This window comes from Lactuca saligna, chromosome 1 (genome assembly GCF_052625555.1).
Source record: "Lactuca saligna cultivar CGN05327 chromosome 1, ASM5262555v1, whole genome shotgun sequence".
NCBI lineage: Eukaryota > Viridiplantae > Streptophyta > Magnoliopsida > Asterales > Asteraceae > Lactuca > Lactuca saligna.
In genome coordinates this window covers 68,076,664-68,101,584 of record NC_136417.1, presented here as the reverse complement: position 1 = coordinate 68,101,584, position 24,921 = coordinate 68,076,664, and the positions used below count along the sequence as shown (strand labels likewise).

The following is a 24,921-nucleotide window of genomic DNA, read 5'->3' as shown; positions in this document are numbered from 1 at the left end:
ATTACCCCTAAGCCCACAACATAAGCCTGGATTACCTCATAGAGCCACAACTTGTGTCTGGCTTGCTCTCCGGCCTGGTCAGTCAACAGACTGAATACTGCTAAGCCTTTAGTACGAGTCTGGCATGCCCGACCAGACCCTCAACTCATATTTGGAATGCAAATGAGTCCTTAGTATAAGTTTGGCATGCCTTCCCTAGCTGTCAGCTCATACCTGGCATACTTCAGGGTTTGTTGGCTACAACACAAATCAGTACAACCTCAATGCAACCTACATAATATGTCGACATATAACAGATAATATTGTAAACAGAATAAACAAACAATTCACATGTAATCCTACAGATCTACCAGACTAGCATAGCAAGACTAGCATGCATAACTATGATATACTCATCATATCAGCAACATCAGATTATCAACCCAATCGGTCAGCCTTGGTACCTTCGACCTGAAAGTATAGTGAGGAAGACTCATCTCACCAGCAGCTGAACTGCTAAGACCTAACTCTAAATCTCATTTCCTGACTCAAAACTTATAAACATCATGACCAACCCATCAAAACATCAAAATACCCTCAAAAGTCAAATGTGGTCAACCATGGTCAAAGCCAAAGTCAACAGTCAAGGTCAATAATCCATGTTGACCCAACTCGTCGAGTGCACATACCAATTCGTTGAGTTCCTTCAGTACTCAGAAAAAAAGGGGAAAATCTGAGCCAAATCGTCGAGTTATCAGGACAAGTCATCAAGTTGCTACAGTATCCAGAAAAGCGGGAAAATCCGATCCAACTCGTTGAGTTGTCAGGACAACTCATCGAGTTTTCCCAACTTAACTCATTCAATCCTTTTTCATCCCTTCAAATGGTCAAAAATGTAGATCTGGAACCCAAGAGTTGAAAAACCACGTAAAGTTTCTAACTTTACGTCCATGCATAACACAAAGAGGCTAAAACACTCAAAGAAGGCTTATTAAGGGACTTGGATCATGAAGGAAGCCTATATCTAGATAAAGCTTGAAACTTTAAGCCCAAGGAGGCTACAAAACGTCCAGATCTGAAGTTATAACTTCATGACATGCTCAAATCAAGAGAAAACCCAAAAATTAGCAAAAAATGACAATAAACTTCCAAGGAAGAGATCTAAGCAATAGATGAGCAAGTTTTCGACTTTGTTCCTCAAAAGAGTAACTAAGCTCAAGAAGATTTTGGATCTAAAGCTTCCCCCTTCAAGCTATGCACCACCAACTTCAAGCTTCTTCAAGAGAACACCAAGGAAACATTTTTTAAGCTCACACACACTTAAAAATGGGAGAGTAAACACGAGACTTGGGTTTCTGGACAGAGGAGGCGATTAGGGAGGCCAACAATGGGACTTAAGGCCTTTAAATATGTTACAACACCTTAAAAATTAGGGTTTTATATTCAGCCACCAACTCGTCGAGTTTTCTTCTCCAACTCGTCGAGTTGGTCCAAAAAGATCCGCGACTCAAAGACTTTCAACACGTGGAGTTGAGGTCATCAACTCGACGATTTCCAAGGAAAAATTGCATTTTTAAATAAAATTCTCATACCTGGGAATCGGGATGTTACAAGGTTGGCTATAATGAAGGTCTCAAGGTGTTAAGGTCCTTAAATATGACTCAAAGCCCCATAAATTAGGGTTTGCAATCCGCGCCACTACTCGAGGTTACGCCATGCATAGGGCATAAGATCCCCACATGAGTTTAATGAATTACGCCCTGTGTAATTCCCAATCTACGCCCTGTGTAGACTTTTATTTCTAAAAAATTATAAACTTTAACATCATAAAGAAATATACATGAGGAACGGGTGTTACATTCCAGCGATAGAGTTGATTCCTTCCTATTCTCCATTGCCAATATTCTAGTTTCTCATCATTTCCCATCGTGATGCATGCAAAATCTGGTTGGAACGACTCATGACGACTAACACATAGGGGACATCGCAAATAATTGATGTTGATGTTGGTGAAATTAACTGAGTTCTATTGTGCTAAAATAACCCTATCACGTTGGTGAACTGAATACTTTGTGGAGATATTGCTTCATTGTGAATGCAAATAAAAAACATCATATAATTGAACACTTTTTTTTTTAATAAGCTTCATTTGATTTATTTGAAATTACGTTCATTTGGGATGGCAATGCAAGTTGGATCGAAATAAATGGCACAGTTTAATTAGACACTGTTTCAAGACCTCCGGCACTCACCTTCGGAGCACACTATCAGCGGTAGAAGGTCATAATTCAAATTCACCCTTTTTGTTGATGTTTTAGTTTAATAAAATTTCTTAGTGGTCAAAATCAATGTCGTTGACTTTTGTGATTATTGAACAATTCAATGAAAATCTGACTTTCCTGTTTTTAACTAAATAAGGTTCATAAGACCAAGACCCAACTGCCGAACACCATATTGCAGTCTACAAAATTATAAAATCATTATCAAACCCTTTTATTTCCAAGGTAAAAAACATTTTAATCTTGCTGTAAAAAGAGTATATATATATATATATATATATATATATATATATATATATATATATATATATATATATATATATATATATATATATATATATATATATATATATATATATATATATATACTATATTAGTGCTTTTTATGTATGTTAACAAATAAAGTAATTTACATAGCAGTGAATCATATACTACAGCACGCCCAAAAAAATGTAGATCATTGCCACCAAATCATTAAAGAGACATCCAGGTTATTGGTAACTACTTATTTCTTATGTATATAATATAATGATTGGTTAATAAATATTTGTTATATATGAAGATTAAAGTAAAACCCTAAATCCTATGAAAATAGCAAGTTGCGAAAATAATGACATCCTTCAAAATAGTTATGTTGAATAACAAGTTTCACATACTTGAATAACATTGAAATTAACATCCTTTCATTCAAATAATGGATAAAATTACCCAATATCCACACAAATTACAAACCCGAAGGAGATGAACACACAAAAAAAACAATGTTTTGAAAAACTCGTAACTTAATTGTAACAAGTATGGTTGTAAAACGTTTAGCCACTTGTTGGCAAATGGTCATGGGTTTGGTTCATGAAAAGGAAGTCATAAACAAACCCAGCAATAGCACCACCGATCAAAGGTGCAGTCCAAAACACCAAGTGGTTGGGCAAGGTAATGTTCCAGCTCACCAAAACCCGGCCAATTGACAAAGCCGGGTTCATGGATGCTCCGGTAAACGCCCCGCCCGCCAAGATATTCGCTCCAACAATAAACCCAATGGCAATTGGTGCGGTTGTTCCCAAATTACCCCTCTTGGGATCTATTGCGGTTGCGTAAACTGTGTAAACAAGCCCGAATGTCATTACGATCTCAAATACGAAAGCGTTCCAGAACCCGACTCCTTCATCAAACGTAAACTCTTCTACAGACTGCAAAAGAATGATATTTACCATTTCAACTCTATCAAAAAACTTGTAATTTGAATTAATATACTTTTAAAGTGGCATTTTAAGGTAAGTATTTATTTTAATATTTTGAGTAGGAGGTTATCTTAAAGTTGAAAAATATACATTTCCAACGTTAGCGATGGTGGTATGCTAGCTAGATGGCCTATTGTCATTGTTTTTATCTACTTGTTAATTTTAAAAAGAGTTGTTATATTACATATTATAAGGAAATATTATAGAGATTGTATAAAAAAGTTAAAGAGATTGTATAACCATGATGAATTCATTATCATGCAAACATATAGCTAGATTAAAATATATTGAAAAGAAAAAAAACAATCAATTAGATTCTCACCATGCCATTGGTGACAAACTCGAGTAGCAAGCAAGCGACAATGGACCCCAGCACCTGACCAAGTATGTAAACAAGACCACGGAGGAAAGTGATATTACCACCAACAAAGGCACCGAGGGTGACGGCGGGGTTCACATGTCCACCGGAGATATTGGCACTGATGGAGACAGCCACGAACAGGGCAAAAGCATGGGCAATAGCTGCTACCACAAGACCAGTAGGGGTGGCAGGACCATCGTTGGTTAGCTTGCTTAAAGCTAAGCCGGAACCTGTGCCCGCAAAGACGAAGATGAAGGTGGAGATGAACTCCGCCACCCCGGCCTTTATGGTATCCGGGTGCTTAAATTCATCATATCGGCCAAAAGCGATTGAACGGATTGGCATGGTTGAGTTTTGATTGACAAGATGGTGGAGGTAGGCGGAGAAGGGGGGAGGGAGGTGTAAGTTGGTATGCATATATCGCAAGCAAATGAGCTGCTTATATACTGGTTGGTTTTAGTGTTTTACCTGTTACTACCGGTTAACCACCGGTCACAAAGGTTAACCATCGGTCACAAAGGTTTCCTGGTTCTTTTGTTATTAAAAATTCTGTGAGATTTGCTAAAGTTTATTAATCATTAAAACAAAGATTAAATGCTTAGTCGTAATAACGTTATTAACGTTAGACCTAATTACATTTGTTTTTGCCAATATTTAATCAACACAATCCTCCCCCCCTCCCTCCCCCCCCCCCCCCCCCCCCCCCCCTCTCAAAAAAAAAAAAAAAAAAAAAAAAACTTATGGAACAGCTTACTTTTGTTGAAGAACTCGATTGAAGGCAGGAGAGGTTATAACTCGACTTTATGTGATGTAAGTACTCCAAATTTTAATAGTGCATGTATCTTCGAATATGCTATGGGAGGAATAAGATATGCATATATGACATAAGGAGTATGACATAAGGAGGAGACAAGTTGAAAAAATAAGGGTGGCAAGTTGAGTAAAATAGATATATTCCTCGTTTTGCTTTTCTTTCGTGAACAGTTGGCGCAACGCAGCTGCTCTTCCAAGAGAGTTCTCGCTGTTAAATATTGTATAGTTATAGTTATATAGTATTTATGGATCTCCTTGCATAGTGTAGGGCCCTTTGTTTACTTTAGTATCTTTTATATATATATATATATATATATATATATATATATATATATATATATATATATATATATATATATTCTTTTGAGATCCTCTATATTTTGTTAGACATATGGAATAAATCTTAGCCTTATCAAATTTGATATTCTGGCTCATAAATAACATATTAATACTAATTAACCTAATTGATGATCTAAGTTATGATGTTTATGTTCATCTATCAACATTAGGAACTCATTAGAAGATTTGATCGATTTTAACTCTGTTATCATCGATTTCGGTATAGGTTCAAGTGCTCAACGATTTATGCTAATCTTCATCTTCAACAATTGTTTATGATCTTTCAAGCTATGATTTTTACTGAACAACATGAATTCATCAATTTATCAAGGTATGAGTTTTTATCGCTTTCATTGTTACTTGCATATAACATATTCATTTTTAAACCTAGTTCATGAATTGAATCATTGAATTTTAATCGTGATCAACAATTGATTGTCATTTGAGATCGTTTTCAGTAGCATCAGGTTTGACTTTTTTTTTTCTCTGGATATCGATTACAAGCTTTGATTTATTTCATCATCTTTTTGTTGCAATCATTCAACAGAATTTGAGTACATTATTCTCCACAATCGATCACATAATACTTGAAGAGAATCAAGTGGAAATAACGTATTTTTGAGTCATTTTGCACTATTTCTGTCAAATTAACTAGGTATGTACAAACTGATTATTTTTCTTGAGCAAATTTTCTTAAACTATACATATATTCCACCTGTTTGATAAAAGTCCTAAATGAATAAAGAGTTCGATATATCACCCCCTCATTTCTACGAACAAAGTCTTCTTTAAGAATATGAATATACTTCAATATGAGTTGCAATTAGTGTAGCATAATTCAATGTTGATTACTCCTATTAAATTTACCTAGTTTTGTTAAAAATATGCCTTTTTCTTCAAATACATATATATGTGGATATGGCATTTAGCACAATTTTGTTTTAATATGCTCCTATTAGCTTAGAGAAAAGGGGTTATACTAAAGAAAAGATTAGATGCTCTTAAATCAATCACCAGGAGTTGCCCCCTTGATCTGATGATATTTTGAATCGTAAACATCAAACCATACATAAATCTTCCTCTTCTTCACCTGATGAAATCGCAACTAAAAGTATGATATTCCACAATTTCAAACATTAGGTTGTACTATCATATCAATGATTTTCAATAATTCATCATGATCAACAATCAATCATGAACCGAGATAAAATTTTCAACTATTTGAAGCTTCGATTTTTTCTATCAAATCATCGATTTTTGCAAATCATCATTACCTCATATCTATTATTAGTTGGAATATTTGATTTCAATAATCGATCATCAATTTCAAGGTTAGATATTTCTTCTACACATTCAAGCACATAATACATAAATGAAAGGAAACAACAATAACGAATCTTAGAGTCTTTATGTGCTCTTTCTATAAAATTAATGTGGTATGTACAAAAAGTCAATGTTTTTGAGCAAATTCTCTTAAGCTATACACACATTTTACCTGTTTGATGAAAGTCCTAAATAAATAAAGAGTCTGATGATATAAGAGTTTTCTAGGTATTTAAGTCCGGTTTCATGTTGAGGATAAAATAAGAGTCCTTTCAAGTACTTAAGTTAGAGTTTATATTCATATGATATGATTGTGATGTTATAAATTAGGACATGCTTCAATGTACTTAGTCAATTATTTTAAATAAATTGTTGTTAGTAATAGCATATTGCATTTAACTGATATTTGATATTCCAATATTTCTGGTTTTTACATAATTTAGTATTAGATGTAACATTTAATTAATATTAGAATGTTATGTGTGGTTAATGATTTTAGTTAGTTAATAAATTGCATTTTTTATAATAGTAATAAAATATTATGTTGGAGTGAATTGTATTTTTCTAAATGTTACTATGTTTAGTATTCTAGTTATTATGTTTTGAAAAATTTATTCCATCTGAAAAGGAATGCTAATGTGAGATTGTTATATAAGGAATTTTATGTGTATTATCCTATAATAACTAAATTTCACTTTCTGAAATCGTGATTCCTCTCAAATCTAAAAAAAAAAATTGTAGGTTTTTGATAATCATTCAAAGTGGAATACGAAAACCGAATAGCTACAAATCTCAATATGAAAATATGAATTTCTTTTTGTTTAGTAAGTCTCTAATGTCCATATCTAATTTTTTTATCTTTCACATGGTTAAACTACCTCAATTTAAATGGCATCTTGAAACCATCATTGTTTGGTTTAACATTCATTTTTGTAAATTTTATTTGTTTGATATGCTAATTACTTTAAGATGTTATTTTTAAGTGTCAAGTTACTACAAAAACTAAGGTCACTATAAAAAGTTAGGATTTTGTATAGCTAACCAATGATGAGTTTTTAAAATATTGATCTTGATCATAGTTGTTCATCAATTGAATCTGCTGGTCTAAATAACTCTGACTCTAGAATATTAATCAGACTATAATGTGTTTTTAGTTCATAAGAATTATAATTTATGAGCATATAAGCTTTTAATATTGTGTTTCTACTGATATATTTCAAAAAAAGCAAATTATTGTGATCTTCATCATGTTGCTATTACTTTACACAATACATTATTTTTATCAAAATAATAATAAACCATTACTTTTACGTAATTCCATATTTCTCATGTTTATAATATAATTTGTAAATCATTATATAATGATAAATCTTAATTGTATATTCTTTTTGTATGTCCATTTAGTGATGCAAAGAAGAATCTCATTAAAGCATTGCATTTATTTCAACTATTGGTTTTTTTTTTTTGGATTCTGTCAAGCGACGGGTGCAAATATTTTCTTTCGAAAATTGGTTCTAGAGGCAATAAATGTTTTTGCGCAAAACATTTACATTTAAACAAATATCAACAAAATTCGTGCTGGCAGAAACAAAATCAATAAAAATTAATTAAAACTGAAAAGTTGTACATAAACACATGATTGATTGTGCATTATTTATCGTGCAACACTTCTTTATACACGACATTTGATGTATAGATTTTACTGTTTTTGAATTATTCGTCAGGCTTCAGTAATATTTTTATATTGGCATGTGATATCCCTCTGGATAAGGCCACTTAAAGCTAGGAGAATAAAACTTGTATAAAATTTTGGTTTGGGTGTATAGTCCGACAATACAACGGGCAAATAAGTAAAACTCTTGGCTACACAATGAGTTGAGGTATTTTCCGGCAATTGGGGACCGTTTATGAGGTTCAAACAGTATTTTTGAACCTTTAACTTTTATTACTAGGGTTGAAAATTGGTATTTGGAAACCTATCAAACTTTATATAAACAACTTGAAGAAATCATTGATGAAAACAATATTTTCTAATATATGAAAATTGGTTTTTTATAACCTTCAGAATAAAAAATTACACAATGCTTTGAATATTTAGGAGAACAGAAAAAATATGTAATTATTTAGGTTTGAAACATAATTTAATGGCTACATTCATTAATCAATCATGTATTTTTTTTATAATCATAAAAATTCACATTATTTCATTTTATTGTAATCAAATTAAATAACATTGGTAGTAAAATAGCATTCAAGATGATAAATACATTTCATATAATATTTATCTTTTCCTTACTTTGACAAATTTGATTTGTAGACTTGATGAAAATTAGAAAAAATATATATATGATTACCATATTGTAAATTATTCTTTTAGTTGGAGAAAGATATTAAAAGGGTTGATATATGTTGTTCTATATTTCATATTAGCTCCTTAAAGTACTTTGATGTTTATATGTTGTAATGTCTTTAATAAGCTCTACTTTGCTCTAAATGATTTTATAATTTAAAGATGTTTATCTGAAGCTACACATTAAAATGCAAAAACATGCTAATAGAAAACAAAGGGGGTTGAAACTTCGGTGATTATTGTTTGTCTTGTAACTTTCGTGATTATAGTTGTTTGTATATTCATTAGTTATTACTCCACTTTTAGCACTACGATGTAAAAAAGATACATTTTTTGTTGTCTTTACTCAAGAACATACTTTGTATGAATGAGTGCTAAAAAAGTTCAATTAGACAACCGATTCTTATTAAAAACCATATTTATATAAATTAGTGTTTCGTATACTTTTCTATTACATAGTCAAATAATACGTAATCTTGATTTTTGTTACAGTTCTTGGAATGTTTTCCAATAAATAAAGTTTATTATGTGAGATTTAAGCATGATACCATAAAAGCTTTGAATTTAAGAAACAATCTTGATTTTCACACAAACATCACCACTTTGTAAAGAATATAAAATTAACATTCATAAAAGTAAGAAAATTTAAAAATCATCGAAATCATGTAAACATAGATTGTTGATATACTTTTTCTTGTAACTTTTAATGCTCTATGGAAAATCTTTGTCTTTTGATCTTCTCGTCGTTTCTTCACCACTCTATGTATCATTATCTCCTCACTTTCTACTTTTTGCTCTTTGTTTGGAGCATCAATATCTGTGTAATCTTCATGTTATTATCATCAATAAAAAATTTTAATTAACATTATCAACAAAAAATTATTAACCTTGAATAAAAATTTGGGGACAAAACGGGATTTAAACTGATTTTAACCGATATTGACAACATAACTCGATTTCACCTAGAATATAAATATACTTACATTTATTCCTATAATAGCAATATACTTATATATACCATTTTACTAGTCAAAATTGTTGAACTTGAAGACCATTGAGCATCTTCCATCATAGAAACTACAGGTAGATCAACAATTCTATTCTGATTCAATTGGTTTCTCTTTAATGGTCTCCATTTGAGCCTCTGGTTGCATAAATTTCTCTAATAACAAACAATATCTAAATAAATTAACCCGATAGACGTAAACATATTTATTTTGATAAGCATTAGTGCAAATATTTTACACAAAAAGTTTGACAAAATTATTCATATTACCTATACAAAAAAGCTATGAAAAGAATGTTTAACACATAATAGCTTTAATATTAACATAAACTTGGGACATATAAAACTTCTTAAATCAATAATCTAATTGTCGGTGCGAAAAGATGATAAAAATCAATCTTCATTGAAAAGCTTAGTATTCAGTTAATCTACACGAAAGTTTGATGTCTCTTCAGTTAACCTACTGGACAACCTTGAACCTATCTCAAAAGCCTAACCTGTTATGAGCGAATTTAACCTCTTTCTCTAAGGCGCACCCAACTCAATAGCCCTATACATAAGCTCCCTGGAATACTCCAATAGTCCAAGGTCTTTTAGTATATCAGCCACAAGTAGATTGCTTTTTTTGTAATCCCCAAGAACAATCGTCAACAACTTAAGGCTATGAAAGTTCAATTTAGAACAATAGTTGTTCCTATTAATTTTGGTGCAGCTGCTGATCAAAATTCAATATCTTTACAAAGTTTGGTTCTTCGTTGTCTTGAAGACAACATATTAGGTGTGTGCTTCTATTGTCTCTGAGATACACATATTTTTTACGTGGTTTTTGATTATGTATAAATGAATAGAAAAAAACCAAGAGCTCAGTTTATTTTTTTTTTTTAAATATGAGTACTTACATTTTTAGATGCAGTAAAATCATTTTTGTAAGCAGAGAAGCACATGTGCCAACCAATAGACCTGCAATATCGAAACACACACACACACACATAATTAGAGAGACAACACACATGCACACATTGGTCTAGAAACATATTTATACCAGATGAAACTTTTAACAAACAAAACAAAGAGATGGAGTTAGAGAAGACATGACGCTTTAGGGTTTTATTTTGGATCGTGAGAGCTAGAAATGGGTTACCTATTCATTGCCCAAAGATCGATAGCAAGTGGTGTTGGTGGTACGCGACAAAGATGGCAGAGCAGGGGAAATAAGTACATCTAGAAGCGATGGATGTGAGACTTGATGGTAGTGGTTGACAGTATAAGACTCGAATTCAATCCAAAAACCTACAAAATCCAAGAAGATACACACATACACACACAATGTTAGAGAGATTTTCTAAAGAGAAATACATTAGTGGTGCGATTGTCTTGTGGTTCCAGATCAATTCTCAAAACTCTATCATAAAAAAATCTAGATGAGAGAGTGGGTTCCTAGAAGAAATGGGGACGTTGGAAGTTTCTGATGGTAGTGGTCGTTGATTATTATGGTGGTGATGACGACGACTACCGGTGAAGATGGGTTTCATGTATGGAGGCAAACGACAATATGGGTATGATCTAGGGTTTTTGCAAGAAGGGGGCGATGATAATGTTTTTTTATTATCGATTTTTCGGGCACCAAACGTTGTTTTTTTTTTCGCTTCGTTTTTTACACCTCTTTTATACATTATCATTTATATTTTCACCAACTTATAACTATTAATATCATTCATAAAGTCATGTGCACCTTCGGGATCAAATATTCATTTCACAATTTAACACTATAATGCTGATGATCTACATTCACATATAAATATTCACAAACATGTATAGATACACACATACACGTACACATATGCCACAACTCATTCATGTGTGCAAATATATAGATATACAAAAATAAACACATCACAAGTTGGTGAAAAGTATAATCCTTACATTGTTAAACCGTGAAAAGAATACTTGATCCCGAAGGTACACACGACTTTATGAATGATATTAATAGCTATAAGTTGGTGAAAATATAGATAATCATGTATAATAGAGGTGTAAAAAAACAAAACGGAAAAAACGACGTTTGGTGTCTGTAAAATCGAAAATCGAAATATCTGTAGCTAATCCTTAGATAATTAGCTACAGAATTCTAATGGAAAACATATTTCGTAGCTAATCTGTAGGTAATTAGCTACGTCTTAGCTACGGAATATGCTTTCCGTAAAAATTCCGTAGCTAATCCGTCTAATTAGCTACAAATTTTTATTATTTCGATTTTTCGGGCACCAAACGATGTTTTTTTCGCTTCATATTTTTCACACCTATTTTATACATAATTATCTATATTTTCACCAACATATAGCTGGTAATATCATTCATAAAGTCGTATGCACCTACGTGATCTATTACTCGTTTAACGGTTTAACACTATAATACTTATTAATACATTCAAATACAAATACTTAGAAATATGTATACACATACACATATACCACAACTCATTCATATACATAAATATACATATACAAACATAAACACATCAAAAGATGGTCAAAAGTATAGGTATTACAATGTTAAACCGTGAAACGGGTTCTTGATTCTGAAGATGCACACGACTTTATAAATGATATTAATAACTATAATCATGTATAAAAGAGGTGTGAAAAAAGCAAAGCGAAAAGAACGTCATTTAGTGCCCAAAAAATTGAAAATAATAAAAATTTGTAGCTAATCTGTAGCTAATTAGCTACAGATTAGCTACGAATTAGCTACGGCTATTTCTTATTTTCGATTTTCTAGGCACAAAACGTCGTTTTTTCCACTTCGTTTTTTTTCACATCTCTATTATATATGATTATCTATATTTTCACCAATTTATATATATTAATGTCATTTATAAAGTCGTGTGCACATACGGAATCCATTACCCGTTTAATGGTTTAACACTATAATGCTTATGATCTACATTCACATAAAAATACTCACAAACATGTATACATACAAATATACATGTACACATATATCACAATCCATTCATGTATGTAAATATACATATACAAAAATAAACACATCGCAAGTTGGTGAAAAGTATAGTGATTACAATGTTAAACTGTGAAACGAATACTTGATCCTGAAGATGCACACGACTTTATGAAGGATATTAATAGCTATAAGTTGGTGAAAAAATATATAATCATGTGTAATAGATTTTTGAAGAAAACGAAGCAAGAAAAAACGACATTTGGGGTCTGAAAAAGCGAAAATAAGAAAAATCCGTAGCTAATTAGCTACATATTTTTCTTAATTTTGATTTTTCGGGCATTAAACATCATATTTTTCTCTTCAGTTTTTCACACCTCTATTATAAATACTGAATAACTATGGACTAGCATCCGTAGTTATTCTGTAGCTATTCCGTTACTAAATTAAGGCGTCTCATTCTATAGCTGATCCGTAGCCATTTCGTAGCTAATTAGCTACGAAAATTTTTTGTAGCTATTTTCTGTAGGAAAACACCCTTTTTTCTAGTAGTGAATCCTAAAAATAGCACGTTGTGAAAATAATGGCATACAGGAGAATAGATTCGGTACTTCACAATAGTTATAAGTAAACAAGTTTCAGATACTTGAATAACATTGAAACATTCTTTCATTCAAATATGGATAAAATACCCAAAGTGTAAATATAAGAATCTGAAAGCAACATAGAGTGTAAACACCATCCATGGATCTTTACAAACCAACAAGGACACATTGGGTAACTCACAATCCTTTATCCACAAATTACAAACGAAAAGGAGATGAACAAACAAAAAAAAACAAATTTTTAGAAAACTCAAAAACTTAATTTTAACAAGTATGGTTTGTAAAACGTTTAGGCACTTGTGGGCAAATGGTCATGGGTTTGGTTCATGAAAAGGAAGTCATAAGCAAACCCAGCAATAGCACCACCAATCAAAGGTGCAGTCCAAAACACCAAGTGGTTGGGCAAGGTAATGTTCCAGCTCACCAAAACCCGGCCAATTGACAAAGCCGGGTTCATAGATGCTCCAGTAAACGCCCCGCCCGCCAAGATATTCGCTCCAACAATAAACCCAATGGCAATTGGTGCGGTTGTTCCCAAATTACCCCTCTTGGGATCTATTGCGGTTGCGTAAACTGTGTAAACAAGCCCGAATGTCATCACGATCTCAAATACGAAAGCGTTCCAGAACCCGACTCCTTCATCAAACGTAAACTCTTCTACAGACTGCAAAAGAATGATATTTACCGTTTCAACTCCATAAAAAACTTGTAATTTGAATTAATATACTTTTAAAGTGGCATTTTAAGGTAAGTATTTATTTTAATATTTTGAGTAGGAGGTTATCTTAAAGTTGAAAAATATACATTTCAAACGTTAGCGATGGTGGTATGCTAGCTAGATGGCCTATTGTCATTGTTTTTATCTACTTGTTAATTTTAAAAAGAGTTGTTATATTACATATTATAAGGATATATTATAGAGATTGTATAAAAAAAGTTAAAGAGATTGTATAACCATGAGGAATTCATTATCATGCAAACGTATAGCTATATTATAATATATTGAAAGAAAAAAAAAAATCAATTAGATTCTCACCATGCCATTGGTGACAAACTCGAGTAGCAAGCAAGCGACAATGGACCCCAGCACCTGACCAAGTATGTAAACAAGACCACGGAGGAAAGTGATATTACCACCAACAAAGGCACCGAGGGTGACGGCGGGGTTCACATGTCCACCGGAGATATTGGCACTGATGGAGACAGCCACGAACAGGGCAAAAGCATGGGCAATAGCTGCTACCACAAGACCAGTAGGGGTGGCAGGACCATCGTTGGTTAGCTTGCTTAAAGCTAAGCCGGAACCTGTGCCTGCAAAGACGAAGATGAAGGTGGAGATGAACTCCGCCACCCCGGCCTTTATGGTATCCGGGTGCTTAAACTCATCATATCGGCCAAAAGCGATTGAACGGATTGGCATAGTTGAGTTTTGATTGATAAGATGGCGGAGGTAGGCGGAGAAGGGGAGAGGGAGGTGTAAGTTGGTATGCATATATCGCAAGCAAATGAGGTGCTTATATACTGGTTTGTTTTAGTGTTTTACCTGTTACTACCGGTTAACCACCGGTCACAAAGGTTAACCATCGGTCACAAAGGTTTCCTGGTTCTTTTGTTATTAAAAATTTTGTGAGATTTGCTAAAGTTTATTAAACACACTAACTTTTGGGCGTTGGTTTTGTTTTGACCACTGTTTTATTTAATCATTAAAACAAAGATTAAATGCTTAGTCGTAATAATGTTATTAACGTTAGACCTAATTACATTTGTTTTTGCCAATATTTAATCAACACAATCCCCCCCCCCAAAAAAAAAAAAAAAAAAAAAAAAAAAAACTTATGGAACAACTTACTTTTGTTGAAGAACTCGATTGAAGGCAGGAGAGGTTATAACTCGACTTTATGTGATGTAAGTACTCCAAATTTTAATAGTGCATGTATCTTCGAATATGCTATGGGAGGAATAAGATATGCATATATGACATAAGGAGTATGACATAAGGAGGAGACAAGTTGAAAAAAGAAGGGTGGCAAGTTGAGTAAAATAGATATATTCCTGGTTTTGCTTTTCTTTCGTGAACAGTTGGCGCAACGCAGCTGCTCTTCCAAGAGAGTTCCCGCTGTTAAATATTGTATAGTTATAGTTATCTAGTATTTTTTGGATCTCCTTGCATAGTGGAGGGCCCTTTGTTTACTTTAGTGTGTATGTATATATATATATACATACATATATATATATATATATATATATATATATATATATATATATATATATATATATATATATATATATATTCATTTGAAATCACTTATATTTTGTTAGACATATAGATTAAATCTTAGCATTTGATCAAATTTGATATTTTGGCTCATAAAAAATAGATTAATACTAATTAATCTAACTGATTAGTTAATTATGAGTAGATTAGTCATTAGGTTAAATTTAAGATGATCGGATCTTATATAATGTTAGCGTCATCTTCACGTCACCAAGAAATCATCTCATTTGTTTCGATTCATCTACCAATTTATTCGATGGATCAACGTTCATTGTCCTTCAATTCACTTCGATCGATCTTCTATCTCCAATCTTATATTTTTTCAACCGATAATCGATTTGAGTTGGGCATTGATCAAACGATGCTAAATCATAGCTTTTAAATTTGCGATTGTTTTGTTTTTCGAGTTCATGTTCTTCATTTTTCTACATCTGAAATTGATGATCCAAGTTATGATTTTTATGTTCATCTATCAACATTAGCAATTCATTAGAAGATTTGATCGATTTTAACTCTGTTATCATCGATTTTGGTATAGGTTCATGTGTTCAAAGATTTCTGTTAATCTTCATCTTCAACAATTGTTTATGATCTTTCAAGCAGTGATTTTTACTGAACAACATGAATTCATCAATTTATCAAGGTATGATTTTTATCGCTTTCATTGTTACTTGCATATAACATATTCATTTTTTAGCCTAGTTGATGAATTGAATCATTAATTTTAATCGTGATCAACAATTGATTGTCATTTGAGATCGTTTTCAGTAGCATCAGGTTTGACTTTTTTTTTCTCTGGTCATCGATTACAAGCTTTGATTTATTTCATCATCTTTTTGTTGCAATCATTCAACAGAATTTGAATACATTATTCTCCACAACCGAGGAAATAATACTTGAAGAGAATCAAGTGGAAATAACGAATCTTTGAGTCATTTTGCATTATTTCTGTCAAATTAACTAGGTATGTACAAACTGATTATTTATTTTGAGCAAATTTTCTTAAACTATACATATATTCCACCTGTTTGATAAAAGTCCTAAAAGAATAAAGAGTCCGATATATCACCCCCTCATTTCTACAAATAAAGTCTTCTTTAAGAATATGAATATACTTCAATATGAGTTGCAATTAGTGTAGCATAATTCAATGTTGATTACTCCTATTAAATTTACCTAGTTTTGTTAATACATATATGAGGATATGTCTTTTAGCACAATTTTGTTTTAATATGCTCCTATTAGCCTATAGAAAACGGGTTATACTAAAGAAAAGATTGATGCTCTTAAATCAATCACCAGGAGTTGCCCCCTTGATCAGATGATATTTTAAATCGTAAACATCAAACCATACATAGATCTTCCTCTTCTTCACCTGATGAAATCGCAACTAGAAGTATGATATTCCACAATTTCAAACATTAGGTTGTACTCTCATATCAATGATTTTCAATAATTCCTCATGATCAACAATCAATCATGAACCGAGATAAAACTTTCAACTATTTGAAGCTTCGATTTTTTTCTATCAAATCATCGATTTTTGCAAATCATCATTACCTCGTATCTATTATCAGTTGGAATATTTGATTTCAATAATGGATTATCAATTTCAAGGTTAGATATTTCTTCTACACATTCAAGCACATAATACATAAATGAAAGGAAACAACAATAACGAATCTTAGAGTCTTTATGAGCTCTTTCTATAAAATTAATGTGGTATGTACAAAAAGTCAATGTTTTTGAGCAAATTCTCTTAAACTATACATGCATTTTACCTGTTTGATGTAAGTCCTAAATAGATAAAGAGTCTGAAGATATAAGAGTTTTCTAGGTATTTAAGTCAGGGTTCATGTTGAGGATAAAATAAGAGTATGAAATAAGAGTCCTTTCAAGTACTTAAGTTAGAGTTTATGTTCATATGATATGATTGTGATGTTCTAAATTAGGACTTGCTTCAATGTACTTAGTCAATTATTTTAAATAAATTGTTGTTAGTAATAGCATATTGCATTTAACTGACATTTGATATTCCAGTATTTCTGGTTTTTACATAGTTTAGTATTAGATGTAACATTTAATTAATATTAGAATGTTATGTGTGGTTAATGATTTTAGTTACTTAATAGATTACATTTTTTATAATAGTAATAAAATATTATGTTGGAGTGAATTGTGTTTTTCTAAATGTTAGTATGTTTAGTACTCTAGTTATTATGTTTTGAAAATTTTATTCCATCTGAAAAGGCATGCTAATGTGAGAATGTTATATAAGGAATTTTATGTGTATTATCCTATAATAACTAAATTTCACTTTCTAAAATCGTGATTCCTTTCAAATCTAAAAAAAATGTAGATTTTTGATAATCATTGAAAGTGGAATACGAAAACCGAATAGCTACAAATCCCAATATCAAAATATGAATTTCTTTTCTTTAGTAAGTTTCTAATGTCCATATCTAATTTTTAATATCTTTCACATGGTTAAACTACATCAATTTAAATGGCATCTGGAAACCATCATTGTTTGGTTTAACATTCATTTTTGTAAATTTTATTTGTTTGATACGCTAATTACTTTTAGATGTTATTTTTAAGTGTCAAGTTACTGCAAAAACTAAGGTCACTATAAAGAGTTAGGATTTTGTATGGCTAACCAATGATGAGTTTTTAAAATACTGATCTTGATCATAGTTGTTCATCAGTTGAATCCGCTTGTCTAAATAACTCTGACTTTAGAATATTAATCAGACTATAATGTGTTTTTAGTTCATAAGAATTATAATTTATGAGCATATAAGCTTTTAATATTGTGTTTCTGATATATTTCAAAAAAAAAAAACAAATTATTGTGATCTTCATCATGTTGTTATTACTTTACACAATACATTATTTTTATCAAAATAATTATAAAACATTACTTTTACGTAATTCTATATTTCTCATGTTTATAATATAATTTGTAAATCATTATATAATGATAAATATTAATTGCATATTCTTTTTGTAGGTCCATTTAGTGATGCTAAGAAGAATCTCATTAAAGCATTGCATTTATTTCAACTATTGGTTTTTTAGTTTGGATTCTAAATATACTACACGTTGATATATATATATATATATATATATATATATATATATATATATATATATATATATATATATATATATATATATATATATAGGAGTAGGATCAAATGAGAACACCAAAAAGGTTGAGAACGCGAGAACAATTATCAACCAATCATTTTATTAGGGTATTTAAGTAAATTTGTATTTAATCTATTTTTTAATTAATATAATATAATTAATAATCAATATATTATCCATTAATATTTTCCTATAATTAAGGGATATTCCATAGTTATCGTTCAATGAGATATTGAATTGAAGATACGATGTCCAGGGACCATTCGTGTATAGCAATCGAGTATAGCAATCGGATTTTCAGTCGAATGTTGTATATTGTTAATCATTTACGTTTGAAGATAACAACGCAGTATACCATTCGTGATTCAAATCAATATCGATGTCGTACTGTTTTGATTACAGTAGCGATGATACAGAAGATGATGATCAATATGACGAAGAAGACGTCAACTGTAATGAATATGACGACGACGATTTCTATAAGTCTGATGATCAATTCGACGGAAGAAATCAGATCTCTGATTATGCTGGTGAAGGTAACTAATGAAAACAATGTCAATATCTTGTAATTACATATCGTGTTTTTCAATAGTTATTGAGTTTTTGTATATGTTGAATAAGACCGAGTACATATTTGTATATGATTAGTCATATACGTTGCATGTATTAATTACGTAATGATGGTTTATATCACATATCGTTGTACAGGAGTCCCTCGTTGGTGTTTTTTTCTTAAGTTTAATACAATATTGATTAAGTTCGATAATCATTGGTGATTACGCGTTAATACGACTCAAACATGTAAACAATTCAACTTTGGTTACTGTTTCACATACGTTTATTATGATTATAAAGTTCTTTAGTTTATGTATACGTAATTCATAGAATTTTATATTAGGTTTTGCATGTCGCATTATTGTTTTTTGTTGTCTTAAAAAACAGGTACAAATCGAACTGATTCTGAAGAGGAATCATTCAATAGTAATGTTGTTGACTCGCCTGGTGGGAAAACCAAGTTGTGGAAACCTATTGTTCCTAAAGATTTTATGCCAGATGTAGATGCTATATATCAATCATTAGAGGAGGCGGCTGAAATGTATAAATTATATGCAGATAAAGCAGGTTTTGGTGTCAGGTTAAATACAGTAACGAGGTTTGGTGACAAAACCATTAAAAAAAGGTATGTAGTTTGCAACAAAATGGGTAAAATACCTAACAGATCAACTGACACTTTGGATCCTGAGGGGAGTGGAAGGAATAAACGAAACTCAAACTTCAAAATTACGGACTGCAAGGCATTGATAAAGTTTGAAAGGTTACATATGCAAACTAATGCTTGTAAAATATATGAGTTTGAAGAGAATCACAACCACCCCCTAGAGACTAAAGAAGAAAGATGGTATTCCAAACGTGCACGACGACTTAGTTACAAAGACAAGGAGTTTATAGTGCGTTCTTCAACATCTAACATTGGTGCAACAAAGGCACACAAGTTACAAGCTAGTTTGCAAGGAGGTTATGAAAACATTGGCCCTGAATCAATTGATTATAAAAATTTCAGAAGGAAGGTGGGAAACATTATTGGTGACAAGGATGCACAGCTGGTTGTTGACAAAATGAACATGAGGAAAGATGAGTTTCATAATTACACATTTGAGTATAAATGTGTTGATAGTGTGTTAAACGCAATGTTTTGGGCAGATGAAACCGATAAGTTATATTACAAGGAGTTTGGAGATGTGATATCATTTGATGCTACATTCCGAACAAATAAGTATGCTCTTATACTCATTACACACTTTTTTTTAAGTATGAATATTGATGTTTTTTTTACTTCGTAATCAATATTGAATTTGTTTTTAATTACCTTTTTGATACAGGTATGGAATGATTTTTGTGCCGTTTACAGCCATTGATAACCACAAACGTTCAATAAACATTGGGGCAGGTTTGTTAAGCAACTAGTCAATAGAATCTTATCGTTGGTTGCTTGAAGATTTTTTGAAAGCACATGTGAAACACCCTCAATTAGTGTTAACAGACCAAGATCCAGCAATTCTACAGGCCGTTGAAGCAATATTTCCTAATTCTAATCATCGTTTATGTATGTGGCACATTATGAAAAAACTACAAGCCAAGGTGTGTATATTTTGGCCTAAGTTAGCACGCAACAGTTTTATTCAACAATGATTTACACAGTTTTACATATTTCTAATAATGATTAGCATACATATTGTTTATTCATAGTTAATCTAATAAATTTCTATTTTTTTTAGGTTTCAGCCGATTTTTTGAAAAACACTGATTTTCGCAAGCGTTTTACAAAGCTTGTATTGAATGTCTATATCGAGCCTGAAGTGTTTGAATCAAGGTGGAAACTGCTTATGAGAAAATTCAAACTACTGGACAAAAGATGGTTCAAAGACATGTACAGGGATAGAAAACTTTGGATTCCAGCCTATTTTAAAGACATGTCACTACACGGTCTGATGAAAACTACTTCAAGGTCTGAAAGCGTGAACTCATTTTTTAATAAATACTCTAACTGTGGTAATTTGCTTATCTATTTCATGATGAACTACGACACCGCAATTGGAAAGCAACGAAATGCTCAACAGAAACTAGAACATGATACAAAAATGCAAAGCATGAAATGACGCTTCCAAGTGGCTTACTAGAACATGCAGCTGCGGTTTACACAAAAAAGATTTTCTATGAGGTCAAAAAGGAAATATTTAAAGCAGCCTAGTACTGTTCTATCGACAGTGTTGAAAAGATTGATGGGTGGCAAGTTGTTATGATTACACAAACGGATAAGAGCAAACAGTTGAAGATAAAATGCAAGGTTATATTCATCGTTTAAATGCTTTTCATTAGTCATCATACAAGTATAATATCTAATTATTTTTAAATTACATATATTTTTTTCATTATTATGTAATAACCACCAACTAATATGTTACTTCAATCAGTTACTAACATACATTATTTTTATTATACAATGTAGGTTGAACTAAAGTTGCCTGAAAAAGAAGTTAAATGTTCATGCAATCACTTCATACGTACTGGCATTTTGTGTCGTCATATTTTTGCTGTACTGAAAAACAACCATATTGAAGAGATTCCAGAGCAGTATATTCTAAGAAGATGGAGTAGGGATGCAATTTCCAGCCATTTGTTTGCCATGAAACATGTTGCCATGGAAATAGAAGATGACACCTTTAAACTTTTAACAGAGGCATACAACAATATTGAATACTGCTTGGATCATTTTAAAAGAAGCAAAGAGAAACTGTTGGAGTTTGTTAAAAAAACACGTACGTTGAAGCGGGCAGCAATTGAGTTTGCCAGTTCCAACCAAACATCATCTGATAACGATGAAGAAGAAATTATTCGGATGCCTGGAATACGCAGCATTCCTGATGAAATAAATATCCATCCACCTGCATCTATACGTACCAAAGGTAGTGGAACTAAGAAAAGAATGGTTAGTGCTATTGAGAAAGCCGTTGCAGCTGCGAAGAAAAAAACCAGAATGTGCACAGGTTGCAATCAATATGTTAACCATAATTGGAGGACTTGCAAAGTAAGACTTGCACGAGAGTCAAAAGCAGCTTAAAATTGCCCAGTCATTTTCCCATTAGATTTTACTTTTCTATTACACTTATGAATACGAATATGTTTCTATGGTTTAGTAGGTTATGTTATCTTAAACCACTTTCATTACTTTTGAAGTTTTTATTTTATTCATAGATGAATAATAGCAATGCCAAATTTGGTAATGCTAACAGATTAATGACAATATCTGGTATTTAAACCTCTTTTATTATATTAAAACAGTTCGCACTTACAATAGATATACTTGCGCTTTTTTCAAATTATAAAACCATCAATCATTATATACTATAGTCATATACAATCCAAGCAATATTCATAGTTTATTGTATGCTGTTAGTAGTATATCTTAATACCAAATGTTTGTACGATTAACTTTTAAAATAGCTATACATCATATATTGATTTACGTTTGCATTTGGGTAAATTTTAGTCATAAGTTTAACCATGGTTGACTTTTTAACCCTTAAGTGTAGTCAATAATGAATAACATCATAAATATGTTAATTATTTTCAACATATTGATTATATGAACATTGTTAAATACTATTCAGTTTAAGATAAAACAATTTGCATTTAAATTAAAATATGTTAGGAATACTTCAAGTAAGTGTTTATGTTATTATTCAATATTTAAATAACAACATACTTTAAGATATAAACCCACCAACAATCATTATATAATATAGATATGTTCACTTTAACTATTAAAAATTTTGATTGTATGTTCATAGTAAAATAGCATATTAACAAATGTTTGTTAGTTATATTCATTACTGAACATACATTAAAACTATACCATCAATGTTAATCATCATTTTCTAAGATAACTTAATTATTCAAATGTTAATGTAAAAATATAAATACTAAAATATCACTAGTCCATTACTAAAATTATCAAACCAAAGGTAAGTATGTAGGTTGAACTAAAGTATAATATGTTAGGAATACTTCAAGTAAGTGTTTATGCTATTATTCAATATTTAAATAACAACCTACTTTAAGATATAAACCCACCAACAATCATTATATAATATAGATATGTTCACTTTAACTATTAAAAACTCTGATTGTATGTTCATAGTAAAATAGCATATTGACAAATGTTTGTTAGTTAGAATCATTACTGAATATACATTAAAACTATACCATCAATGTTAATCATCATTTTCTAAGATAACTTAATTATTCAAATGTTAATGTAAAAATATAAATACTAAAATATCACTAGTCCATTACTAAGATTAGCAAACCAAAAGTAAGTATTGTACGTACAGCAACCCAAGTTAACATCCTTAGCATACAAAAGCATTATTTTTAATCCATCCAAAAGAAACCATTAAAGTCATAACTAAAATTACTTTCTTAAAACAATTAACTTAAAACATCCAATCTCCTGTGAATTTCTTCCTTTGCAATGGCCAACATTTGAGAACGTTGTTTTGAAGGAATCTTGTGGAATTCATCAACCTTTTGCAGCACATAATCCTTTTGCACATTATATTCATGAGTGAGTATTTTGTATAAATACTTTGTCCTCAGTTTAACAAGTTGATCATCTTGTGCAGAAGACTCGTTCTTGAATCCAGCTTTAAACTCATTCATACTTCCCCCCATATATGTTTCCATGTGACGCATCGTAAACACACCACAATCAATGCTGTTGTTTATTGTTCTCCAAGGCATTTCCAGTCTATGTGGCATCACATGTGAAAACATCTCAACTTTTGGATGATTCTGAGATTTTAAGTAATCAACTATGTACTCTTTCTGAAAATGTAAAAAAAAACATTGTTAACACATATTAAATTTTATTAAGTATGTAAAGTAATTTTTATTAATCACTTACAATGATTTGGGGCAACTGACCATATCTCTCACCATCAGGATCATCAACTTTGCTGTTGTCAACGATTACAAACTCTGGTTGTTGTAGATTGATCACAAAAAGGAAAATGTGGAAGGAACGGATGATTGGTAGGAAAAGCTGCAACGTTTATTAATTACAATTGTATTCACTTTATTTTATATTCATATTTGATCAACGATAAATACACATGTAAGTAAACTGTGGAGATATATATCTTACCAGTCCAACAAAACGTAGGCTTGCATCCATATCTTCAATAGAAAGCACCAAATTCTCAATGAATTTATCTTTACGTTGACTTTTTGTTAAACCACTTTCTAGATACGAATTCTGTGATCGATTTTTAAAAACTCGTTAACTTCTTTATATGTTTGTATTTAAAAAATAATACAATCAACATCGAACAATATTAACTTATACCATCACATCTGTCTTGCAATAAACTCTCAGGGGCGATTCAGGTGCACGCTTACTTTCATCAAGATTCAACACTTGACTCCAACAATCAATGACATGGCCAAATAGTTCACATGTTGGAAAAAAACTTTCCATATGAAACCTCTGTGTAGAAAACCCATCCAGAGTGTGGAAAACTATATCACTGCAATAAACGTGAACAATTAATACTATTTTTAATGAGCAAACAATAAAAGTAAGTAATTTTAAAAATATTTTAAATGCAACTTACTTTGGATCTCCCTGGAGAGAGAATATCCATTCTGCTACATGTTTTTCCTGCCGTGGAACTCCTTTGATG

The 24,921-nt window shown here is 31.3% G+C and overlaps 4 protein-coding genes across 4 annotated transcripts; 2 read left to right on the top strand and 2 right to left on the bottom strand.

Moving 5' to 3' along the window:
* Nucleotides 1–2,930: 2,930 nt before the first annotated feature.
* LOC145039223 (putative aquaporin TIP-type) lies at nt 2,931–4,261 on the bottom strand. Its single transcript, XM_078987310.1, has 2 exons — nt 3,819–4,261; nt 2,931–3,445 (listed from the first exon to the last, which is right to left on the bottom strand). The coding sequence occupies exons 1-2, from the start codon at nt 4,200–4,202 to the stop codon at nt 3,071–3,073; spliced, it is 759 nt and encodes a 252-aa protein (XP_078843436.1). The 5' UTR covers nt 4,203–4,261; the 3' UTR covers nt 2,931–3,070.
* Nucleotides 4,262–13,289: 9,028 nt separating this feature from the next.
* Nucleotides 13,290–14,755, bottom strand: LOC145039211 (putative aquaporin TIP-type). The gene is made up of 2 exons (XM_078987306.1): nt 14,288–14,755; nt 13,290–13,915 (listed from the first exon to the last, which is right to left on the bottom strand). Exons 1-2 carry the CDS (start codon nt 14,741–14,743, stop codon nt 13,541–13,543), a joined length of 831 nt encoding a protein of 276 aa, XP_078843432.1. The 5' UTR covers nt 14,744–14,755; the 3' UTR covers nt 13,290–13,540.
* A 4,303-nt stretch (nt 14,756–19,058) lies between these two features.
* On the top strand, nt 19,059–21,336 carry LOC145007899 (protein FAR1-RELATED SEQUENCE 5-like). The gene is made up of 5 exons (XM_078966548.1): nt 19,059–19,215; nt 19,622–20,453; nt 20,560–20,627; nt 20,676–20,818; nt 20,956–21,336. The coding sequence occupies exons 1-5, from the start codon at nt 19,059–19,061 to the stop codon at nt 21,334–21,336; spliced, it is 1,581 nt and encodes a 526-aa protein (XP_078822674.1).
* Nucleotides 21,333–22,298, top strand: LOC145007883 (uncharacterized). Its single transcript, XM_078966547.1, has 2 exons — nt 21,333–21,398; nt 21,687–22,298. Exons 1-2 carry the CDS (start codon nt 21,333–21,335, stop codon nt 22,296–22,298), a joined length of 678 nt encoding a protein of 225 aa, XP_078822673.1.
* Nucleotides 22,299–24,921: the final 2,623 nt, after the last annotated feature.